At 56.4% G+C, this 22,361-nt stretch overlaps 1 protein-coding gene and 2 pseudogenes across 1 annotated transcript in view; all 3 read right to left on the bottom strand.

Annotated features, from left to right (window-relative positions):
• LOC103263621 overlaps positions 1-2,970 on the bottom strand; it is a 6,191-nt pseudogene extending 3,221 nt beyond the window's left edge.
• A 3,161-nt stretch (positions 2,971-6,131) lies between these two features.
• LOC103263620 lies at positions 6,132-6,698 on the bottom strand (annotated as a pseudogene).
• Positions 6,699-16,095: 9,397 nt separating this feature from the next.
• The window catches only part of MICAL3 (microtubule associated monooxygenase, calponin and LIM domain containing 3), a 128,900-nt gene continuing 122,634 nt past the window's right edge, over positions 16,096-22,361 (bottom strand). The window contains exons 30-32 of the mRNA XM_008061287.2: positions 17,011-17,110; positions 16,808-16,881; positions 16,096-16,727 (exon numbers count right to left, since the gene is read on the bottom strand). Coding sequence (XP_008059478.2) covers positions 16,543-16,727; positions 16,808-16,881; positions 17,011-17,110 — 359 coding nt within the window. The 3' untranslated portion in view covers positions 16,096-16,542. The remainder of the gene's footprint in view (positions 16,728-16,807; positions 16,882-17,010; positions 17,111-22,361) is intronic.

The following is a 22,361-nucleotide window of genomic DNA, read 5'->3' as shown; positions in this document are numbered from 1 at the left end:
AAAAAAAAAAAGTGAGTCTCACTCGGTCACCCAGGCTGGAGTGCAGTGGCACACTCACGGCCACTGAGGCAGCCTCGATCTGCTGGCTCGAGTGATCCTTCCACCTCAGCCTTCCAAGCAGCTGGAACCACACGCACGTGCCACCGCGTCTGGCTAATGTTTTTATTTTTTGTAGAGACGAGGTCCTGCTATGTTGCCTAAGCTCTTCTCGAACTCTTGGGCTCAGTCAATCCTCTCGCCTCAGCCTCCCAAAGTGCTGGGATTGCAGGTGTGAGCCACCGCACTGTGGCGCTTCGTTATGGCGGCCTCAGCAAAAAAATACACCCTCCTGCTCTGAGCCAGCTGCACCCAGTGGAGGGGGCTGGGTTTCCTTCTCTTTCACCTTCTGTGTTTCTCAGCAGGTGTCCTTCCTCTCTTGGTCCTGGGGAGGTCTCATACCCATCTTGTTCTGCCCAGGGTCAAGGGCAAATGTTATCCTTTTATTTAATTAATTAATTAATTTATTTTTTGAGTTGGAGTCTCACTCTGTCACCCAGACTGGAGTGCAGTGGCCGCTCCCGGCCACCGCAGCCTCGACCTGCCGGGCTCCAGTGATCCTTCCGCCTCAGCCTTCCGAGTAGCTGGAATTACAGGCATGCGCTACCACGGCCAGCTGATTTTTTGATTTATTGTAGAGGATGAGGTCTCGTTGCCCAGGCGGGTCTCGAACCCGCGGGCTCAGGCAATCCACTCACCTCAGCCTCCCAAAGGCGCGGGATTACAGGCTGAGCCACCGAGCCCGGCTAAATGTTATCCTTTTAAAGCAAAATTGAAATCTTTTCCTCCTCCCCAGGTCTGGGAGGGACCCCTTACAGTCTGTTTCCGACAGGCCCAGCCCACCAGCCAACTTCGGGAACGTGGTATTGGTTCCCTCTGGGCTCCAGGCATAACTTGGCCTTTCGGGCTCTGGCCCTGGGCCTCCAGGTCAGATGACCCTAGAATCAGGCTCACAGAAAACAGCCCAGGCTTGGCCTCTGCCCACCTCAGATGCCTGCACATGGGTAAGGGAGGGCGGGTACTGCCCATAGAGCTGGGCTGACAGCATCCAGGGACAGTGCTTTCTGAAATCCCTCTTGCGCTGGCTCTCGTCCAGGGCTGGGCGTGGAGGGTGGAGGCTGCCGAATGTCTGACATCAGGCGCCTGAGTGATTCTTGTGTGAGGATGACAAGGGCTGGAAATTGGTTTGGAGGACATAAACCCGACGACATCCGGCCCCAGCTCCTGTGGAGTCGGAGAAGAAGACATGCCACCTTCCACGCCCCGATCATTCCTTCGTCCGTGGTCCTGTAAACGCGTATGTTGTTGTTTAGTATGCATGCATTTTCTTTTTTTCATTTTATTTTATTGAGTCGGAGTCTCACTCTGTCGCCCAGGCTGGAGGGTAGTGGCACGCTCACGGCCACCCCAGCATCGACCTACCGGGCTCTGGTGATCCTTCCACTTAAGCCTTCTAAGCGGCCGGAACTACAGGCACGCGCTACCACACCCAGCTAATTTTTGATTTATTGTGGAGACGGGGTCTCACCAAGTTGCCCGGGTGGGTCTCGAACCCATGGGCTCAGGCAATCCACTCGCCTTGGCCTCCCAAAATGCTGGGATGACAGGCTGAGCCATCGAGCCTGGCCTGTGTTTGTATTTTCATGAGGCGCAAAGACTTTGAGCTTTTTTTTGTTGTTTTTTTTTTGAGTCAAAGTCTCACTCTGTCACCCAGGCTGGAGTGCAGTGGCACCATCACTGCTCACCACAGCCTTGACCTCCTAGGCTCAAGTGATCCTTCCACCTCAGCCCCCTGAGTAGCTGGGATTACTGGCACGTGCCACCATGCCTGGCTAAGTTTTACAATTTTTTTGTAGAGGCAAGGTCTCACTCTGTTGCTCAGGCTAGTCTCGAACTCCTGGACTCAAGCGACCCTCCCGTCTCGGCCTCCCAAAGTGCTGAGATTACAGGCCTGTAGATGGCAATGCAGGTCTGAACCCTGTGAGAGAAAGGAGGGAGGAAGAGAGCCAGGCAAATGACAAGCAGATCTGGTAGGGACCTGTGGCCACACCAGTAGGGAGCTCGGACCACGAATGCCTGTCGGCCGTTGCCTTGCCAAGTTCGGGTCTGGCCATGTATTCTTTGAGGCACGACCGGGCCATGTTTCCCCAAGCTTTGGTCCCCTCCCCTACCTTGAGGATGTGAGTCTCCTCTCTCTTCTCTCTCCCTAATTTACTTTCTAAATCAACGATATGTTTCCAATCTAAAAACAAATAAATAAAAGAGCGCCTGTCGGGGAGAAGTGGACAGGCCTTTCCCCAACCCCTGCGGCTGCGGCCAGAGCTGTGAGCTGAGAACTCCTCGCAGCTGGAGGGCAGGTTCTCTGTGGAAGGGAGATCCAGACAGCGTGTGCCTGTGACCCCACAACAGGACGCTGCAGCCGGGGACAGAGACCACGGGGGCTTCGGGCCTCCACGGGGCATTGCTGGCTCCACCCGCCAGAGTCGGGCGACTCTCCCGGGGGCTCTCCTTCCGGGGGTGCTGAGATGTGAGCTGCTCCCACCCAGCCCCTCTGCTGTCACCGGCTCTTCACATCCTGGCAAAGATGGGGAGACCGTGTGCAGGGTTCAGCCCCCACCGACTCGGGGCAGAAGCCACCGTCTTTCCACTCAGACCCCACTGGAGAGCCGGAGACACGATCCGGAAGCTGGGATTGTAGTTTTCCTTCGCGTCCGGGGCGAAGGCAACATGGGGACCTGGGGACAGACGAGAAGCGACCAAAAAGAACCCGGAATTATTTTTTCGGAGGGTGGGCCCCTTGCCGTACAGGCCTCCCCTGTCCGGTGAGTGTTCTAGGAACCCGCCGGCATCAGTGGACCAGCTAGCGTTGTTGGAAGAGGCTGCCGTCGGCTTCAGGGAGTTTTTTTTGGAGATTCTTTCAATGAGTTTGCCCATTTCCGGCTGAGTGATTTCCGAGCGCATCTGCCCACCCCATGCTGAGTGTTCAGCAGTTTTGTTTCGTTTTACCAAAAATGTCCTAACCCCTGTGCCCTTCCCTTCCTGTTCACCCAATCTCACCCCTGTGACTTTTTTTGGTTTCCTTGGATAAAAAAAGTCCTCGAAGGGAAGCAGTGTGCCGATGTGGAAGAAGTGAAACCAAAAAGGGCAGAAGCACTGAGAGGCATAAAAATTGATGAGTTCAAAACCTGTTTTGAGCAGCGGAAAAAAGCATCTCAGTAGGTGTGTTGTGTCAAACGGAGAGGACTCTGGAGATGACTGAAGTTTTAACACGTAAGAGTAAATACACAATTTTTTATAAATAAATTCTGGGTTCTTGGGGTTTCCCCTCAGGTATCACTCTCTCTGCCACATCCTCCTGTATGTTCTGTTTTGTTTCTTTGTGCATTGATCCATCGTGCTTTTTGTCTTTTTTTTTTTTTTTACTTCCTCGGGAGTCTAGATACTAGGTCCTGGCGGGCTTTAGACATTGCAAACACCTGATTGTCCCTGTGTCCTGCACTGAACAGATTTCTCAAACACACCCATTGTCCCTTTTATATTCTGTGCCTTTCAGGTATGGTTAAGATACTCTCCTATATTTTTTTCTGTTTTATAAATGTGTAGTTTGGCTGGACCTGGTGACTCACATCTGTAATCTCAGCACTTGGAGAGAGGTCAAGGTGGGAGAATCGCTGGAGGCCCAGAGTTCAAGACCAGCCTGGGACACAGAGTGAGACCTCGCCTCTGCAAAAAATAGAAAGAAATTAGCCGGGCATGGTGGTGTGCACCCCTAGTCCCAGCTACCTGGGAGGCAGAGGCAGAAGGATCACCTGAGTCCAAGAGGTCGAGGCTGTGGTGAGCATTGCCTGGGCGACAGAGTGAGACCCCAACTCTAAATAAGTAAATAAGTAAGTAAATAAATAAATGTGTGGTTTTTGTTTTTTTTTAAGAGTTTAATTCATCTCTAGTTTACCTCTCCATGTAGTGTTCTATAGGAAACTCATTTTTGTCTCTGAGTCTGTGAGCTCATTTTCCTGAGGCCATTACAAAACCACTCCTCTCTCCCGAGGGACGCAGCAGCCCTCCTCCAGACCGGGCTTCCATGCCCAGAGGCCGGCCCTCTGAGTGTCTGATTCTGCCCGCTGGCCACAGCTTCTGGGGCCCACTGCTGTTTTTATTACGGCAACTTTGAACTGGGACTTAATATAGTTAAGGCATTCCCCTCCTTTTCCCTCTCGGGGTCGTTCTAGCTATTCATGGGTTTGTATGTGTGGCTTTTTTTTTTTTTTTGAGTTGGAGCCTCACTCTGTCACCTAGGCTGGAGGGCGGTGGCACGCTCCCAGTCACCGCTGCCTCCACCTGCTGGGCTCAGGCGATCCTTCTGCCTCAGCCTTCCGAGTAGCTGAAACTACAGGCGCGCGCCACCACACCTGGCTAATTTTTGATTTATTGTAGAGATGAGGGCTCGCCAAGTTGCCCAGGCGGGTCTCGAACCCGTGGGTTCAGGCAATCCACTCACCTCAGCCTCCCCAAGGCGTGGGATTACAGGCTGAGCCACCGAGCCCGGCGAATTATAACTCTTTTAAACAACTTCACACTGACTAAAACCCATGCCTATCCTTGGACTATGGGGTGGCTGGCTACAAAGGCCAAAAACAGGACAGTAGGGAGTTATCAGAAACACCAAGGCACGGCGCTCTACGAGAAAACTTAATTAAACAGCAACTCTCCTATTATGTCCAAAGTTCCTCATGACACAAGCAAGCTTAGGTGTAAAACGCTAAAAACTGAAACTTGTGATCAAAGCTTAGTTTAGAATTGGGTTGCTAGGCTGGGCTCAGTGGCTCAGCCTGTCATCCCAGCACTTTGGGCAGCTGAGGTGAGTGGATTGCCTGAGCCCGCAGGTTCGAGACCAGCCCGGGCAACTTGGCAAGACTTCGTCTCTACAATAAAACAAAAATTTAGTTGGGCGTGGTAGTGCGCGCCTGTAGTTCTGGCTTCTTGGAAGGTTGAAGCAGAAGGATCGTTGGAGCCCGGCAGGTCGACACTGGGGTGGATGTGAGTGTGCCACGGCACTCCAACCTGGCAACAGAGTGAGACTCCAACTCAAAAAAAAAAAAAGAAAGAAATGCATTGCTTAACCATCACTTTGGAAATACAGTAGGTCCCCTACATACAAACCTTCAAGTTGCAAAACTTTCAAAGATGAGAATGTGCATTTGCATGCCCAGTCGCATAAGTTAGCTCACGTGCCGGGCGTCCATTGTCAAGTGCGTGTATTTTCTACAAGTGGTTGTGCTTTTGTGTACTTTACTGTGCAATACTGTATAGAGTCCAGTAGTACAGTATATTTCTTCTTCCATTCTTCATACCTTGTTCACTTGATGCCAGCCCGTTTGCCTGCTGTTGTACTGTACTCAGCTACTGTGCTTTCCAAGGTACTGTAACTGTACAGCAGTATTAAACATGTTTTCTTTATTTTTTGCCTTTGTTTTTTATGTGCTATCTGTGTGAAAAGTATTGTAAACCTATTACAGTACAGTACTCGACGGCCGATTGGGTTGGTTGGGTACTTAGGCTAGCTTTGTTGGACTTAGGAACAAATTGGACTTACCCCTGTGCTCTCGGAATGGCACTCCGAGACTTAGTGTGTACAAAGCACTCTGCTAACAGAAAAGGGTGTCTTTTCCCTTATGGGCACCTGCATTCTCTCTTGAATGTGTTGTTTTCTTCCTCTAATAAACCGAAAAAATTTTTTTTCTGTTTTTACCCTTTATTCGGAGTATAGTGTAACATTCCAGTTTTAGATCATTAAATGAACAGACTTGGTGATAAAATATTGACAACAGGCATGACCTGAATTCTTAGAGTAAGTGGTTTCCTAGTTCAGAGGGGAGGAAAGAGAACAGAGAGAGGCAAGATCTTCTCCAAAGTAGAAGGAAACCACTTCGCTCTGGCTTCAACTCACTCACGGCTGGAAGGCAAGCCAGTCCTGGTCAGCCATTCACGATCTTCATCACGGTGAACTAGAATCTCCAATTTTTCGAACAAACTGTAGGTAGAAGAGAGAGAATAACTCCAGGCTCACTTCAGAGTGACTGTTGGAGCAAAACTTTTCACGGGCTCCCAGTTATAAGCAAGTGCCTAGAGGCTGGTGTCAGTCCTGTCAGCCCACCTCGTGCTGCCCCTCGAAGACCACCTGCACATTGGTACGACATGCCCGTCATGGTTCCAGCTGCGACTGTGTTGAGGCCATCTTCCGCACCTCCTGTTTTCTCAGTGGTGACACCAAATGCGCCACAGAGCAGAGCCAGAGAACCTAGAGTATCTGCCCAAAGTGCGCCTTGCCGAGTCACCAGCTTCGGAATCTGTACGTTTCTTGGTTTGGACCAGGCCACGTGCTGGGTTTCCTTCAATCCGAGCCGAAGACCATTCGCCGCCCCAAAGGCAGCCTCTGTCATGCGACATCCTCGCATGGAAAAGACGTCCAGTTCAAATCTGCCCCTGGCTTTATCGGCTCTGGTTGGTAAAAGAAACTCATCAGTGTCCTGCACGAGATAACGTGGATCCACATTTTAGATGAGGAGACAGAGGAGGGTTAGAGGGACGCCAGCCAAATCTGCATGCGAGTAACTTGCTCCCTGGCTCCGAAAAAGCTGGCCCACCCCCCCGCCACCTTTCATGGTGTCGCAGCAAACTGGCTGCCTGCTTCCTCGGGTCGGGGGTCTTCGGCTGGGTCTCTGCCTCTCACTAACAGCGGGCAGCCCCGGTTTACCACTGCCTCCTCACACGCTGACCTCCCGGGCGCCGGTTCCCCATATACTGTACCTGTAGCCTCTCTGCACTTGACTCTGAAATTCCTTTCTGGGGCAAGCAGGAGCCAAGGGACAACGACAGAGACCCCGATTGTACCATCTGGTGGGGAAGGAGGGGGCCCGCCAGAGCCCTGCATACAGTTGGCGCTCTATAATGTCTCTCCTCGCTGTCGACCGGAGGCTGGGCTGGAGGAATGGCCCAGGGCTCTCAGCCGGCATCAAGCCAGCAGAGGGTGGTGGCTCGCTCAAGACCCTGGGACCTCTGGGCTGGGTTGAGTCACCTCCCCTCTGGGCCTAGGACTCAGGCCTCTGCCCTGGCCTCAGAGGGAAGGACCCAGCTGGTGGCTCGCCACTGCCCATGGACACTCGGAGGCAAACCCAAGGATTGGTGGCAGGAATGTGCTTGCGGCAAGGGAGGGAGTGGCCAAGAGGAAGCGATGGCTATCCCGTCGTCGCTGGGGAAGGAAAGGGCTCCTTCCTAGCTGGGCTATTGGCTGGTTTCCCCCACCTTGGAGGTGCTTTCTTTCTTTTTTTTTTTTTTGAGTTTTTATTTTTTATTTGAGTTGGAGTCTCACTCTGTCGCCCAGACTGGAGTGCAGTGGCCGCTCCCGGCCACCACAGCCTCGACCTGCTGGGCTCCGGCGATCCTTCCACCTCAGCCTTCCGAGTAGCTGGAGCTATAGGCGCGCGCCACCATGCCCGGCTGATTTTTGATTTATTGTAGAGATGAGGTCTCGCCAAGTTGCCCAGGCGGGTCTCAAACCCGCGGGCTCAGGCCATCCACTCACCTCAGCCTCCCAAAGCGCGGGATTACAGGCTGTGCCACCGAGCCTGGCAGGAGGTGCTTTCCATCGGGCCAGCCTTGAAGAACAGGTGGGTTTTGGAAGGCAGGAGACGAGAGAGAGGAAGGGAATATCAGCTCTGCAGGGGGAGAGGGGGCGAGACAGAGACACCGAAGACCTGGGCCTGTGGGCCAAAGCCATGTTCATGTCATGATGTACACTAGCCCCGTCCAAGTGCACAGGGCGGGAGGCTACGGACTTCCCCAGCCCCGCCACCCGCTTCCGCCGGGTACTGGGGAGGGAGGCCCTGGGGAGGCTGTGGGATTGGCCGTGACTCAGCACCTGCAGAAAAACCAGCCCGGGGTTTCCCAGATTGCTTCAAGCAGCCTCTTCCCTGGACCCATTTCTCTCCGGGCCAACACAGCAGCTGCCAGTGAGGCATCACCCAGGCATCCCCCAACACCCAGCAGCCAGTGAGGCATCACGCTCGCAGCAGGGCGACAAGCAGAGGCTTCACTGCCAAGGCCCAAGCCCGAGGATGTCAGACTCCAGGGCCTGGTTTGGCCAGCAGGGCCCCAGGGTGTCTGCCCCAGGGCCTGGCTCCCCGTGCCGTCTGGCCTTTGTCTGGTCCCTGCCCCTTCGGAATCCTTGGATGGCAGCTGAGTCACACCCAGCCCAGGGAAGGGACTGGGGGGTCCCCGTGCGGGGTGTCTCGAATGTTCTATGTGGCGATTTGTCAGAGGCAGGGACGTTGAGAAGGACAGGGCAAACCACAGTGTCCGGCGCTCCGTTCCACGACGTCAAGGGGCAGAGGCGAGGGGGCGGGGCTCTGGGCTGTGTGTCACGGCTGCGGCCGCGTGTGGTGGGCAGACAGCCCTGCGACAGGTGCGGAACGAACGCCTGTGTTTGCGTGATCAAGGTCGGGAGACACCTTGCATGACGTTGTGGCCATCTTCGTGCCTGAATCGAATCGACCCTGAAATCCGGTCCAACCCCGAGGCTTCCTTCCTTTCCGGCAATCGGCATTGCCACCTTCACGTCGTCTTTCAGGGAAACCAGACCGGAGCAGCTGCAGCTGTTTCCTGTCACAGACCCGGGCGAGGAGCCACTCCTGGGAACATGCTGTGGGCAGGGCCGTGGTAGCCTTCGGGGGGAGGGGATAACCTTGTGTGACTCGGGCAGACGGAGGGACAGGCAAAACACCCCACAGAACACAGGGCACACTGCATCAAGGATCTCTTTATGGGCCAGGGAAATGAATGTTATTTTCCCATTTCAAAGGTAGGAGCAGGGCCAGGCATGGTGGTTTATGTCTGCAATCCCAGTACTTTGGGATGCCAGGGTGGGAGGATCCCTTGAGGCCGGGAGTTTGAGGCTAGCCGGGACCACATAGCAAGACCCCGTCTCAACAGGAAAATTAAAGGGGCTGGGCGTGGTGGCTCCTGCCTGCAATCCCAGCACTCTGGGAGACTGAGGCAGGAGGATTGCTTGAGCCCAGGAGTTTGAGGCCACCCTGAGCAACACTGTGAGACTGTCTCCACAAAAATACAAAAGAAAAAAGGGCCAGGTGCCGTGGCTCAGGCCTGTAATCCCAGCACTTTGGGAGGCCGAGGCGAGAGGACTGTCCGAGCCCGGGGGTTTGAGACCAGCCTGGGCAACTTGGTGAGACCTCATTTCTACAAGAAATCACAAAAACTAGCCGGGCGTGGTGGCGTGCATCTGTCATTCCAGCTACTTGGAAGGCTGAGGCAGAAGGATCGCCGGAGCCCAGCAGGTGGAGGCCGCGGGGGCCGTGAGTGTGTCACTGCACTCCAGCCTGGGTGACAGAGTGAGACTCCAACTCAAAAAGAAAAAGCAAAAAGGTTGGTCAGACATGGTGGTGTGCACCTGTAGTCCCAACTACTCAGGAGGTTGAGGCAGAAGGACTGCCTGAGTCCAGGAGGTCAAAGCTGCGGTGAGCCATGATTGTGCCACTGCACTCTGGCCTGGGTGACAGAGTGAGACCCTGACTACAATCAATGAACTCATTAAAGGGGGGAAAAAAGTAAAAACCGGTTTGGGGAGCCACATCCAGGTGCAGCCAACCAGCCCAGGTGCCTGGTCCCGTGCTCATTTCATGCGGCCGAGTGGCCTCCAGCAAAGAATTTTCCTCCCAGAAAGGGGGAAGAAGACTGTTAGGATCATCTTTCGAGAAGCATGAGGGGAGGCGAGGAGAGGCCGGGCAGTTAAGACTGAACATCCCAGCCGGGCTCGGTGGCTCAGCCTGTCATCCCGCGCCTTTGGGAGGCTGAGGTGAGTGGATTGCCTGAGCCCGCAGGTTCGCGACCCGCCTGGGTAACTTGGCGAGACCTCAGCTCTACAATAAATAAAAAAAATGAGCCAGGCGTGGTAGCGCGCGCCTGTAGTTCCAGCTACCCGGAAGGCTGAGGCGGAAGGATCGCCGGAGCCCAGCAGGTCGAGGCTGCGGTGGCCGGAGTGGCCACTGCACTCCAGTCTGGGTGACAGGGTGAGACTCCAACTCAATTAAAAAAAAAAAAAAAGACTGAACATCCCTTTTCTAGGACTCTTGGGACCAGAAGTATTCCGAATTTTGAACTTTTCAGATTTTGGAATCTTTGCTGACATCAGAGCCCAAAGGAAACGCTTATTGGAGTCTTCTGGTTTTCGGATGAGGGACGCTCGTCCCGTCTCTCCATTGGTGTGGTGGAAAGGAAGACTGGAGCCGCAGAAGCCCCCAGATCCCTGGGACCACGGACACCCCTAGGACGGCCCGGGAGGGGCTCTGCGTGGGAGAACCGGTTTCAATACTGCACCACGGCCTCTGGCTCCCTTCCCTGCCAGACTCAACCTGCAGCTCTCGAAGCCCACGGCAGCTCTCTGGTGCCTGCAGACTCTACCACATGTGCTCAGGCCAAAGTGCTCTCAGGCGTCAGACCCGGGAGCAGACTCCCCACCCTGCTAGGAGGGTTTGCGGGGTCCTCCCTGGTCACTGGCCCCCAGCCAGGGCCCCGGGCAGCTCTTCTCATCCCTGCTGCCATAGCACGTTCCAGAGTGTGCCAGTATCTTCCGGTTCTCTGTCCCCCTGGGTTCTCGGGGGAACGTCCTCTCTCGGGAGCAGGGAAGGTGAGTCGAGGTTTCACTCTGTTGCCCAAGCTGGAGGGCAGTGGCACACTCACAGCTCACTGCAGCCTTGACCTCCTGGTGTGGTTAATTCTTATTGTATTTAATTTTTTGTAGTGACGGAGTCTTGCTATGTTGCCCAGGCTTGTCTCCAACTCCTAGGTTCAAACAGTCCTCCCGCCTCAGCCTCCCAAAGTGCTAGGATTACAGGTGTGAGCCTCCGTGTCGGGCTAAAAACATTTTTAAAAAGTGAAATAAGATATGCCTGGGGAAAGTGAGCTGTGAACTGTCAGGTGCTTTTCTTTCTTTTCCTCCCCAGGAAAAGGACCAGGCGTTCTGTCGGGAGGCAAGCCGGAGGTTAGCGAGGCAGCCCTTGGCCACTTGTGAGGGGCTCGCCACCGAGAAGCCCACTCCTCATCACGTGCTGGCCACCCACCCGTGGGACGTGAGCGAGCCCCTTGCCACGAACACACTCTGCCATCCACCCGGACGAATTCCTCAACCTTGGCAATGACCCTGTGGAGGACAACGGACCCATGGCATGGCCCCCGGAGCCTCTGCCAGGACAGTGGGTCTGGCAGAGCTGGCCACGGTGGAGGGCTGGTGCTGGTGTCAGCGGGGCCTGTCTGAATGTCCTGGGAATGCCATCTACCCCTCGCGACCGTGTCTAGAGAGTTCATGGAATAGCAAGGAATCAATCTGACCTGGGGCTGCAGGGAGCCAGCCCTCGAGGGCCGGGGGCACGTCCCCCTCTGCGCTGGGCTGCTGACTCTTCTCCAAGGCTCTCGTCTGGAGGGATGTCTACGTGTCTACACCGGCCCTGGGTCCAGAGCCTCCAAGCCTCCTGCGTGTTCCCCCGCATCCTGCAGGCGGGTCCCATGGGCGGGAGGGAACACGCAGCCCCAGCTGGTCACGTGGTGCGCCTAGGGCTGGAGTCAAGGGGGGAGGACGTGACACAAGCCCCGTGTGGATGCCACCTTCGTGCCCACCAGACTGCAGCTCCCTGCTGCTCTCTCGAGTGGTGGCAGCTTCCGAGACAGCTCAATGCCGCGCTGAGCACTGGAAGGCTCTTCCTTGGGCTTGAGGACGCCACCTCTGCTTATTGGTAGGGACCCCTCAACCCACGCAGTCATGCCAGAGTCCAGGGAGACCCTCGGCTCGGTCCTGCCTAGGCCTGGGCCACCTCCACTGGGTCCCAAGGCTGAAACCCAGGCCGCTTCACAACTGGGATCTCCACTGTGGTTCAGGAAGGGCCACGTGGGCAGGAAAAGGAGTGTGTGCACATGTGCATCACGGGGACACGGTCTCTCCCCACGTCTGTTCTGGTAGCAGAGACGGCGACAGACGTGACCCAGCCACAGAAGCTGGACTCCGACATCCCCACCCGAGCCCAGCTACAGGAAGACCCGAGGGCAGGGGACACAGGAGTGGCGCTGCTCCTGATGTCTGGGCTGACAGGCTCCCTGGCGCCACGTGCTGAGGGGAGGCTCTGGCCCCTGGCTGGTGTTCAGGCAGGATGTGGCCCACCTAGTGTGGTTTCTTCCCCTCCTTTCTGAGCACCATCGGGGAGGAACTTCCAAGCACGGGATACAAATGGGGATCTCGGAAGTGGGCCAGTCTGGTAGCTTATAAAATGGTATGCTCTCTCCTTTTACCCATTTCTGAGTGATTCCTAAGAAGGGCCCATGAGAGGAGGGAGGAATTTCGGTGCCATTGGACGTGGCAGTTTCATGGGAGAGTTTCTTGTGCGCCTCTGAGGTGGGACTTCACGGCCCGGCAACCTTCTGGAGGCCTCCCTAAAGCAACAGGCATTTCCTGCCACCTGGGATGGCCGTGGGCAACGGCCAAACCCTGCCGGTGCAGCTCTGATAAAGTGAGCCCTCTAGGGACAGGGGACTAGGGTCAGATGACTTCCAAACCCCTTTCTCTCCCAACAGGCAAGGGCCATGACTCCCCTTTCCTTTTGGGAGTCTAGGGCCACGGACTCTTCACGGTGAACTGGTCATACATTTTTGAGTGTGGGAATCAGGGTCTCTGTCACTCAGGTTGCAGTGCAGTGGCACGAGCATGGCTCAACACGGTTCCTTCAACCGCCCGAATTCAGGCCATCCTCCTGCCTCAGCCTCCCGAGTAGCTGCAACCACATGTGTGCATCACCATGCTCGGCTAATTTTTTGTTTTTGTTTTTTTTGTTTTTGTTTTTTGTAGAGACGAGGTCTCAATAAGTTGCCCAGGCTGGACTGAAACTCCTGAGCTCAAGTGATCCTCTCGTCTCGGCCTCCCAAAGTGCTGGATTACAGGCGTGAGCCACTGTGCCTAGCAGTTGATGGTTCAGCCAGGATAATACGGGGAGACTTTGAAAAAGCAAACTGAAAAAAAAGACGTCTTAGCCGGGCTCGGTGGCTCAGCCTGTAATCCGCGCCTTGGGAGGCTGAGGTGAGTGGATTGCCTGAACCCGTGGGTTTGAGACCCGTCTGGACAGTGAGACCTCATCTCTACAATAAATCAAAAAGTCAGCTGGGCGTGGTAGCACGCGCCTGTAATTCCGGCTACTCGGAAGGCTGAGGCGGAAGGATCGCCGGAGCCCGGCAGGTCGAGGCTGCGGTGGCTGGGAGCGGCCACTGCACTCCAGTCTGGGCGACAGAGTGAGACTCCGACTCAAAAAAAAAAAAGATGTCTTCTTTAACAGCCCTGTCCACACCCACACATACGCACGGACATGGCCCACCCAAAAGGCAGGTGGTGGGCTACCCAAACACACCCCCCAGCTCACTGCCAAGTATGGTAAAATGACTTAAGAAACGCACTCCGTGTTTCTTTTAAAAACGTTTATTGCGCATAAAACAGACCCTTCCTCTTTGTGGGTCAGATGTTACCACCTTAAAAATTTTTTTAAACTTTCTTGACCCATCCAAGAGGTTCTTCTCTTTTGAAAGGGTTAAGAATCGTCTGTCATTGCTGGTCAAAATCGGCTGGAGGGCGGCCGCTGGGGGCGGGGGCCAAGGGCTGGAAGGCATCCTCTGGGCGGGGCCAGACCCCAGGCCGGCCTCAAGCTCGGGGCCACGGCTGCCTCCCGCGATGCTGCGTGGGGCCAACTCTGTGTGGTGTCCGTGTGTCTCTGCGTGTCCACCCTGCTGCCCTGCCCTCCAGGGGAGGCTTGGCTCTTGGAAAGAACACCCGCCTGGAGCCGTGTGCATTTCCGCGGCTGGAGAACACGCCGTGCGGCAAGTCACCAAGGCATTCGACTCCGCTGCAGTCCAGTGGTTACAATCTGGGAGCTTTTCAAAACCAGGCTCTACTTGAACTTGAAGTCCTAACACTGTCGGGAGTGGCGGCTGGGAAGGCTGAGCGGGCCTGCGGGGCCTCTCTGCGGAGTCTCTGGTCCCCTCTCTAGTGGCTGCAGGCGGCAGTGTGCTTTGGACGACGCAGTGATGATAAGGCTGACCAGGACTGAGCCGCAGCAGAAGTAGACATCCGGTGACATCTGGTCTCCAGCAGGTCGCTTACAGCATGTCGCGATTGCCGCCTCCCTCATGAAGCACTTTGCAAATGGCCTCTTGGCTCTGGGGTCAGCAGGAGCTACGAGGGACCGAGGCAGCTCTGCCAGGGCATGGCGGGTCACGGGGGCATTTGAGAGGAGACAGGTCAGGGAAAAGGCCACACAGGCAGAGAAGGTCCTGTCCCCAGCCCGACCTTCCTGGAAGTTTGGGGTTTGAAGATGAAACTCGGAACACCCTCCTCTCCCCCCTTTTAAGAAAAGAGAATAAAAATGGAGACTTTGCCTCATCAGAGAACAGGAGGTGAAAAAGTCAGGGCTGTGGTGGTCGCGTCTGCACACCTCCTGACGCCCACAGGAACGAGATGGCAGCTCTCGACAAAGTGGACAGCAGGACAGGTTCTCTGCTCCTTTGCACTTAGAACGAATATTCAAGTAGAGGCACAGTGTGGTTCCCCATGGAAACCCCAAGGTCAGCACGGCCCGGACCTGCCTGCTTCAGGAGGCCCCAAGGAGTGGCCAGGCCTCTGATCTGCCCGGCCCTCCCCATCAGGAGACGGCTGGAGCGCCCCCTCGGAGCGGTCCGGCCCTGGTGCCATCCCCCTGGCTGACTGTGTGCTGATTTTTCCATAGACAAGCACCCCACCCATAACTTTCTCAGGGCCTGATAATGGCACCCAGCCAGGCTCGGGCTGAACCGTGAGAAATGACCAGTTTGGCTGGAGGAGCTGGGGACACAGCGCTCACCACCCCTTCCGGGAAGGGAGGGCTGGAGTCACCTCCCTGCTCGCGAGACACCAGCCTACGCCCACGGACATGCTGCGGCACGGGACCTTCTGTCTGGCTGGACCTTGGGCTGGGCAGAGGAAGTTCTCACCAGCCGGCCTGGTGGCAGGGCTCACCCGGCACTGCGTCAGCCAGCCTGGAAGAGGACTCATCCCGAAACTTGAACGTGTACGTCGAAGACGGTGAAACTCCGGCACCAAAACAGAAAAAATGAGCTCTGCGGAGCAGGGAAGCCCACAGGGAGGACGAAGGTGGCAGTTCTGCCTTTGGCTTGGCCCTCAGAGCCGAAGGGCATCCTTGACAAGCAAGTGGCGCCTCATGAGCACGCGGCACCGGGCAGAGAAGGGGCCAGACAGCCACAAGGGGGGCGGAAAGCCACGAGCAGGCCCCACGCGTGGGGCCCGGGCGGCTCCGATGCCGACCGGGCCGGTGACACGATGAGGAAGGCTAATAAATAGATGCACGTGGAGAACGTTCGGTCCATCCTGGCCCGGGTTACAGGCACACAGCAGAGAGGCCGTGGCAGTTCCCGCACCCGGTGCCCAGTGGCCAGCGTCTCTCATGAAGATATAAAAAGGAAGTTGCTTCTTTTCAAGTATTAAAAAAATAAGTTAATTGACAAAAAGGGTCTGAAGGGGCTGAGCGTCTCGCCACGTCGTCAGCTTCATTTCAATGTGCAAACACGGGAACAACGCCAAGGAAAAGGCCATCTCCTGCCCCGACGTGAAGCTCTGGCCAGTGACAGTACCTGTCACCCGGGGGCTTGACACGCAGGGCCTCGTCTCATTCCCCAGAGTTAGTATTTTCCAGTGTCAACACGGTTGTGAACTACAAGCAAACTGCAGCAGCCCCACAGGCCTCAGGCCCTGCCGGGGAGAGGCCGGGGACCCTGGGCCCTTTGGGGTCCAGTGTGTGGTGTCGGGCTGGGGCACAGACCCCTCCTGCATCCTCTCCACCTGCATAGCAGATTCTGGGGCCTGCCCGCCCCACGGCGTCCTCTGGGAGGCTGGGGTGGCCACCGCCCTGACGGGCCCCCGCCCCTCCTGGGTCTCAATTCACAGCTGGCTTTGTGGGGGTGTTTTCGGTGTCTTTGGTGATGCTTCAGGGAGATGAAGACGGCCGCGGCTCCTGCCCCCTGGCGGTGTGCTGTGGGGGCTGAGGGTCTGATAGAGGGAGCGGCTTCCTCCTCTTACCACAGGTGCCATGGGAGAACGGGGCACCAGCCAGTGCACCCTCAGGGAGCGTGCGGGCGCCCGCGTCACATACCGCATGCGCCATGCTCCTCTCTCCCGAGTGGAAGGCCCGGGTAGGCCGCCTCCCAGGAGGGGGGCTCACCGGAGAACCACCGCTGCCTGGGGCTTCCCGACAGCACACGGGACGTGACCCCACTTTCCGAGAGGCACGTGGGCATCTGCGCGCAAACTCCAGGGAGGGGCCAGGCCCTCTCAGATCTCAGATCCGGGCAGTTGGGCGAGTGCAGCCCGGCCAGGCGGGTGCCGACGGACCAACGTCGAGTGCGGGCGGGCGCTCAGGACCAGTTCAGGCTGAAGCCCTTGGACAGCATGGCGGCCTCCAGGTCCTTGTCTTCCTCTTTCTCCCGGAGCCGCTGTTCCTCCAGCAGGGCTACCAGGGAGTCTCTCTGCTCCACCACCTCCAGCATCTCGTTAAGGATCTTCTTCTCCTCCGACAGCTCCTCCTCGGTCTTCAGGTGATCTGGGGGTAGCCCAAGACACCCGGCATGAAGGCCTGGGAGGCAGCCGCCACCCTGGCCTCCCTGGGTGAGCGCCACTCACCTTCCACCGCCATGCGCTCCCGGAGCTCTTGCTGTAGGCGGCTCTGCCGGTCTTCCAGCTCCAGCTCCCGGGCACTGCAGGGGAGGGAGAGAGCAACAGTGAGTCGGAGAGCACCCCGTCCCCCGACCTGTCCAGGAAGGGCCCCTCCACGTGTCTGCTGCGACGGCCACAGAGCTGACTCCCCCCGGCCCCAGACCACTCACAAGATCATCAGCTCCGACTCGTAGCGCACCATGGCGTTTTTCTCTTGCACCAACTTGAACCACTCCTGCATCAGCTTGGGGTCATCCTTCTTGCCCATGCCTGCCAAGAGAGGGTACGTGTCAGGCCGCGGGGCACGGCTCGCATGCACCCCGGCCCACAGGGATCACCACACTGGGGCAAATGTGCAAAGAGCCGAGCAAGATGCTGCCGGAACACTCCCAAGCCAGGTCCAAAGTTTGCCTACAGCCAGGAGGGGCCGAGAATGACAGGCCCCTGGCACCCGCCTCCCCCTGGGGCTCCCCAGGCCCTGTTCACCCCAAAGTAACCTCGGCCAGCAGTGACCCTCCCCTCCTCGGGGCTGGTCTACGCGTCTCCTGCTCAGGGGTTTTCTTCTGGTATGTCTTAAATTGCTTTGCCTTCTGGGTTCGTTCATGTAGTATTTATTTGGCACTGGCTAGCTATTAGGTTTCAGTCGAAATCAACAAGGCACGTGTAAGTTCATACACCACACTTCGCCCTTGCTTGAAGTCACGCTCGTGTGACTGCCCTTCTCTGGGGCCACTGGCACTGACGCCTGTCATTTCTTTACATCCTGACTAGGAAGACACTGCTTCTTAGCTTCTGTCCTGTATGGAGCTTCCCGGCACTCTGCTGCGGAAGTCTGCACGGTCTACACGGTTACATCCCAGGATGACTACCAGGTTTCTCACTGAGAGCAGAGAAACACCAGCAGACCCCAGAGATGGAAGCAGGTGGGCGCACCCTGCTCAGATCCAATCTCACAACGGGTTCTGGGGCTGGTGCCTGCCTGCTCAGGCTGCCACCAACACACGACCAACACCACACCTCCCTCAGAGGCGGCCTGACCCGCTGGGCTTTGCCGTGGCGGGAGGGTGGAAGGAAGAACTCTCCAGAGGCTCAAAGCACCCAAGGAGGGAACAAACTCCTCCTTGAAGCACAAAAAAGCGTGGTCCTGCCTCAAAGACTGTCAGTGGCTCTTCGGTATTTCTGGATCACAAACCATTTTGAGAATCTTAAGAAAGCGAGGGACTCTCTTCCTAGAAAGATGCGTATGTGTACACAAACAATCTTGGAAAGAATTCCAGGCTGCTCAGGGCTTCCTGAAGTCTGTCTACAGCCTCAAGATAAGAGGTGCTGGACTGGGCCATCTTTTAAAGTCCCTTCCTTCCACTTTCAGAGTTGCAGAATGTTCTAGCCCACTTAAAACCAGCCCAGGGGCAGGGAACGTGGCCTCAGGGGACCGACTCATGGGGGTCTGCAATATCCTTCCACCAGCCTTCCTGCACACTACCCGTAGACAAATCTCTTGCTGCAGGGGTGTTTGCTGGACACACACGAGGCCTACCCTGTTAGTCTCTAGCCGAAGACACACTCTGGGGAGGCAGAAATGCATCGCGTTCACACAAGCAGGGGTTAGTGTCTGCCCCGTGCCCTGGGGCCCTTGCAGCCCTGCCCCTGCGGGAGTCCTGCCCCTGAGCCCTGCTCTGAAGGACGGAAGCCCCCCGGGCCTGTCCTACTGTGGAGTGCATGCCTGAGTGTCAGGGGACCAGCGCCCTCTTCACCCAATCCAATCTTGGGTCTTGGCTTTCAAAGCAGCCCACAGCTCCGTTCCATGCATTCCTTTCGGAGCGTCTCTGCACAGTGTGCCCACACGGCCAGGGAAGATGGAGCCCGAGGCATGCAAGCTGTCCAGGGCAGCACGGGGAAGTCTGTCCCCTTCCCGCCCCCCCACGCGTGAGACAGCAAGTGCCATCGGGAGACGTGTGCACAGCGCTCACACACCGTGGAGGCGCTCGCTCACGGCCGCCGGGTGGGGGCTGTGAGGGGTGGGGGAGAGTCAGAACGAGCACCGTGGAAGGCAGAGAAGAGGTTAGCAGGGTTAGTTGTGGCCACACCCCACCACATGCCTTTTCAACGACAGTCTTGTCACCACAACAGACTTCAAATCGGACAAACTAAACACACACACACACACACACACACACACACTCGGCAAGACACGAGGTAGAGAAGTTTGCTTTTAGTGGTTGTTTCGGGAAAACACCCGAGGGCACTTGTGTAGATCAGTCTTTGTAAGGACAGTATTCCTTGACTCTGCCATCCAAATCGCTGTGCACAGGTGGAGGCTCGTCACCTGCGTCCCTGCCCCGCTAGCTGACAGATTTGCGACTCGAAGGCCCCATCTCCAAGGGTTGGCCAATACCGCGGGACCTTCTGCTGCAGCCTCGAAAGACCCGTCCCTGAAGGCTTCCTGGCTTCGCTCAGTATCCCAGTCCTCCCCTCAGACAGTCAAAGGGATACTGTGCCTTGTAAGAAACTGCCACATACTCATGACATTTGTAACAGGGGTATCGAGGGTCAGAGAGAGAGAGAGAGAGAGAGAGAGAGAGAGAGAGAGAGAGAGAGAGAGAGAGAGAGAGTGTGTTGGGTTGGCTCCCTGTGTCACTAACGTCGCTACGACCCCTCCGAGAGCGGGGAAGAGGTGGGTGAGGTTACGTTACCTTCCTGGACACAGCAAGGGCAGAAGGAGAGAGGTCTACGCCGTGGAGTCCCGCCACTGGGCTCAACTTCAAAAAGGACCAAACAAGGAAGAAGAGGAGGAGACGGAGAAAGACAAAAAAGGAAGAGGAAAAAGAGGAGGAGGAAGTTGGAAGTGGAGAGGGACAGGGAGGAGGTGAAATAAAAAACAAGCAGAGGACAAAAAGCATAAAAAGTGAGAAAGGAACACCAGGAGGAAAAGAAAAAAAAAATACAAGAAATGGAGAAGCAGAAACAAGGGAAACAAAGTCTACAAATGAATCAAGTCCTTTTTTCAGCACGGAAACTGAACGAGAACAGACCCGGCTCCGGGCACGTGGCTTAGAGAAGGGACGTGGATTCCTTGGGGGAGAAGACACATGGGCTACCCATGGGGTGGCTCTCGGGTCCAGGGGCTCTCCTTCCTGCTCTCTTCCTCCTCACTGGGAGGGTTGTGGCAACTGGGTGCCGCCATGCGGGTGGCCTCTTGGGTCTGGGGCTCCCCCCCCAAAGATGCACGAGGTCCCCAGCGGGTCTGCCCGCCTCTGGGGCCTGTGTGAAATAAGAGGCCGAGTCTGCTTCCAGGCTTGCAGGTGACAGATAACCTGGGTCGCCACCTGGCCTGGGTGGAACCTTCTAAGACGTCGCCACAGGCTTATGTGCTTAGACGCAAGGCTGGCCTTGATATGGCCGAGGGCCAGGATGGGGCCTCTGCCCTTGGCTGAGATGCCCCCCGAAAGGGGAGGTGGCAGCGGACTGAGACGGGCTTTCAGGGCTCTGACGTCCGTGATCCTTCGAATCCTGAGCCTGGGCAATTTGGGGGAGACGTACACAGGCAGAGGTGACGTCCACCAGTCCGCATCGTGAGCCCCCGGCCCACCATGTGCAGGGAGAGCCGACCAGCCCCTGTGCTCGGGCCCCTCCATCTCTGGGGGGGCATCCGACGCCGTGGCCGGGGAGGCTGCCACGCTCTGGACCACGACCAAAGGTGGGGGAGCTGACAGGACACGCCAAAACTGACAGGCACGATGCTGGCAGGAGGGGCGACGGGCCACCGAGAGACAGGATGCAGAGAGACATCTCTAGGACTTGGGGGCAGCTGGTGGCCGCTCGAGGACGAGGGAGAGGAGCTTGGCAAGGGACCATCACAGAACCACAGGAGCACACACGGGACGACACAGCCCGGGGAGACACGGGGCCTTGGGAGGGGGGCGGGGCCAGTGTGTGGTTTATGAGACAGGGTTCAAGAGCAAACTGTTTCGAGTCAACAGAAGGGCCGAACAGACGAAAGTACTGGATGAGAAGCCATTCCACGGTGCAGCTGAATGAAAGCAGGAACCGTGTTCTCTCTCCCCACCAAGTCTTCCACAGGGTTCTGCTTTGGGCACAGTGAGTCTGACGCTGGCTATGACTTTGACACCAAAACCAGGGGTGGGGAGTCTATGCGTCCATGAAACAGACATGGCACGAGCGGCTGACGTGTGGGCCCAGGGAGAGGGTTTCTTTCTTGAAAAGCACGCTCTCTGCCTGACAGCTGATCTCCAGTCAACCTTCTTAACCTCAAAGTGTAGACTCCGCTGAGCTCAAAATGCCTGGATAAATCCCGCCCAATGCGATGTTAGCGAACATTCCCTGCTGCTTCCTGGGACTGGTGTGGCCCGTGACCAGGCTGCGGCATGGAGGGGTCCAGGGCTCTCGCTCACGGGCAAGGGACAGTGGCCTGCTACACAAGTGATCCATATCCCAAACAAAGAAGTGGGCTCCTGCTATGCATGTACATTTAAAAATTGTGTTTCTGCCTGTAACCCCGCGCCTTTGGGAGGCTGAGGTGAGTGGATGGCCTGAGCCGCGGGTTCGAGACCCACCTGGGCAACTTGGCGAGACCTCATCTCTACAATAAATCAAAAAATCAGCCGGGCATGGTAGTGCATGCCTATAATTCCGGCTACTCGGAAGGCTGAGGCGGAAGGATCGCCAGAGCCCGTTAGGTCGAGGCTGCGGTGGCCGGGAGCGGCCACTGCACTCCAGTCCGGGCAACCGAGTGAGACTTCAACTCAAAAAAAAAATGTGTTTCTACTTCTGGAACAAATACAAAGTGGGCTCAAAATACAGCCCTCAGCTCCTTTTCTGCAGACCACAAGGCACACACCCTTCCTGATACAGAGGACACTACGAGATCACAGAATACCGAGAACAGAAGTTAGGAAAGGAAATTAGAAAAAGGGCACGTCAGGTAAAGCAAATGCTTAAACACAAGAGAAGAAAAGAAAAAGGTGTGCTCATGGCTGAGGCTGAAGGTAGGAGGGGAAAGTTCAGGAGGCCATGTCCCCAGGGGTCACTCCCCTTCTTCTCTAGACTTTCCTGTCTGTATACCCCACACTTTCCACTGTGAATTGACACTCCTTTTTTTTCCCCTTGAGTCAGAATCTCACTCTGCCACCCAGGCTGGAGTGCAGTGGCACGCTCATGGCCACCACAGCCTTGACCTGCTGACCTCAGGCGATCCTTCTGCCTTAGCCTTCCAAGTAGCTGGAACTACAGGCATGTGTCACCACGCCTGGCTAATTTTCGAATTTATTGTAGAGACGAGGTCTCACAAGTTGCCCAGGCTGGTCTCGAACTCTTGGGCTCCCAAAGTGCTGGGATGACAGGCTTGAGCCACCATGCCGGGCAATGACACTACTTTTATAACCACAAAAACACCCAATAAATGTTATTTTACAAAAAAAGTGGAAGGGAAAAACCAGTCACCTGAGGGGAGTTCCCCTCCAGACCAGAAGCTGCCACGAGCATTCGGGGGGGGGGGGGGCCC

This window comes from Carlito syrichta, unplaced genomic scaffold (genome assembly GCF_000164805.1).
Source record: "Carlito syrichta isolate Samal-C Ts95f unplaced genomic scaffold, Tarsius_syrichta-2.0.1 Scaffold305189, whole genome shotgun sequence".
NCBI classification, from domain to species: Eukaryota; Metazoa; Chordata; class Mammalia; order Primates; family Tarsiidae; genus Carlito; species Carlito syrichta.
This window is presented reverse-complemented; position numbering and strand designations above follow the sequence as displayed.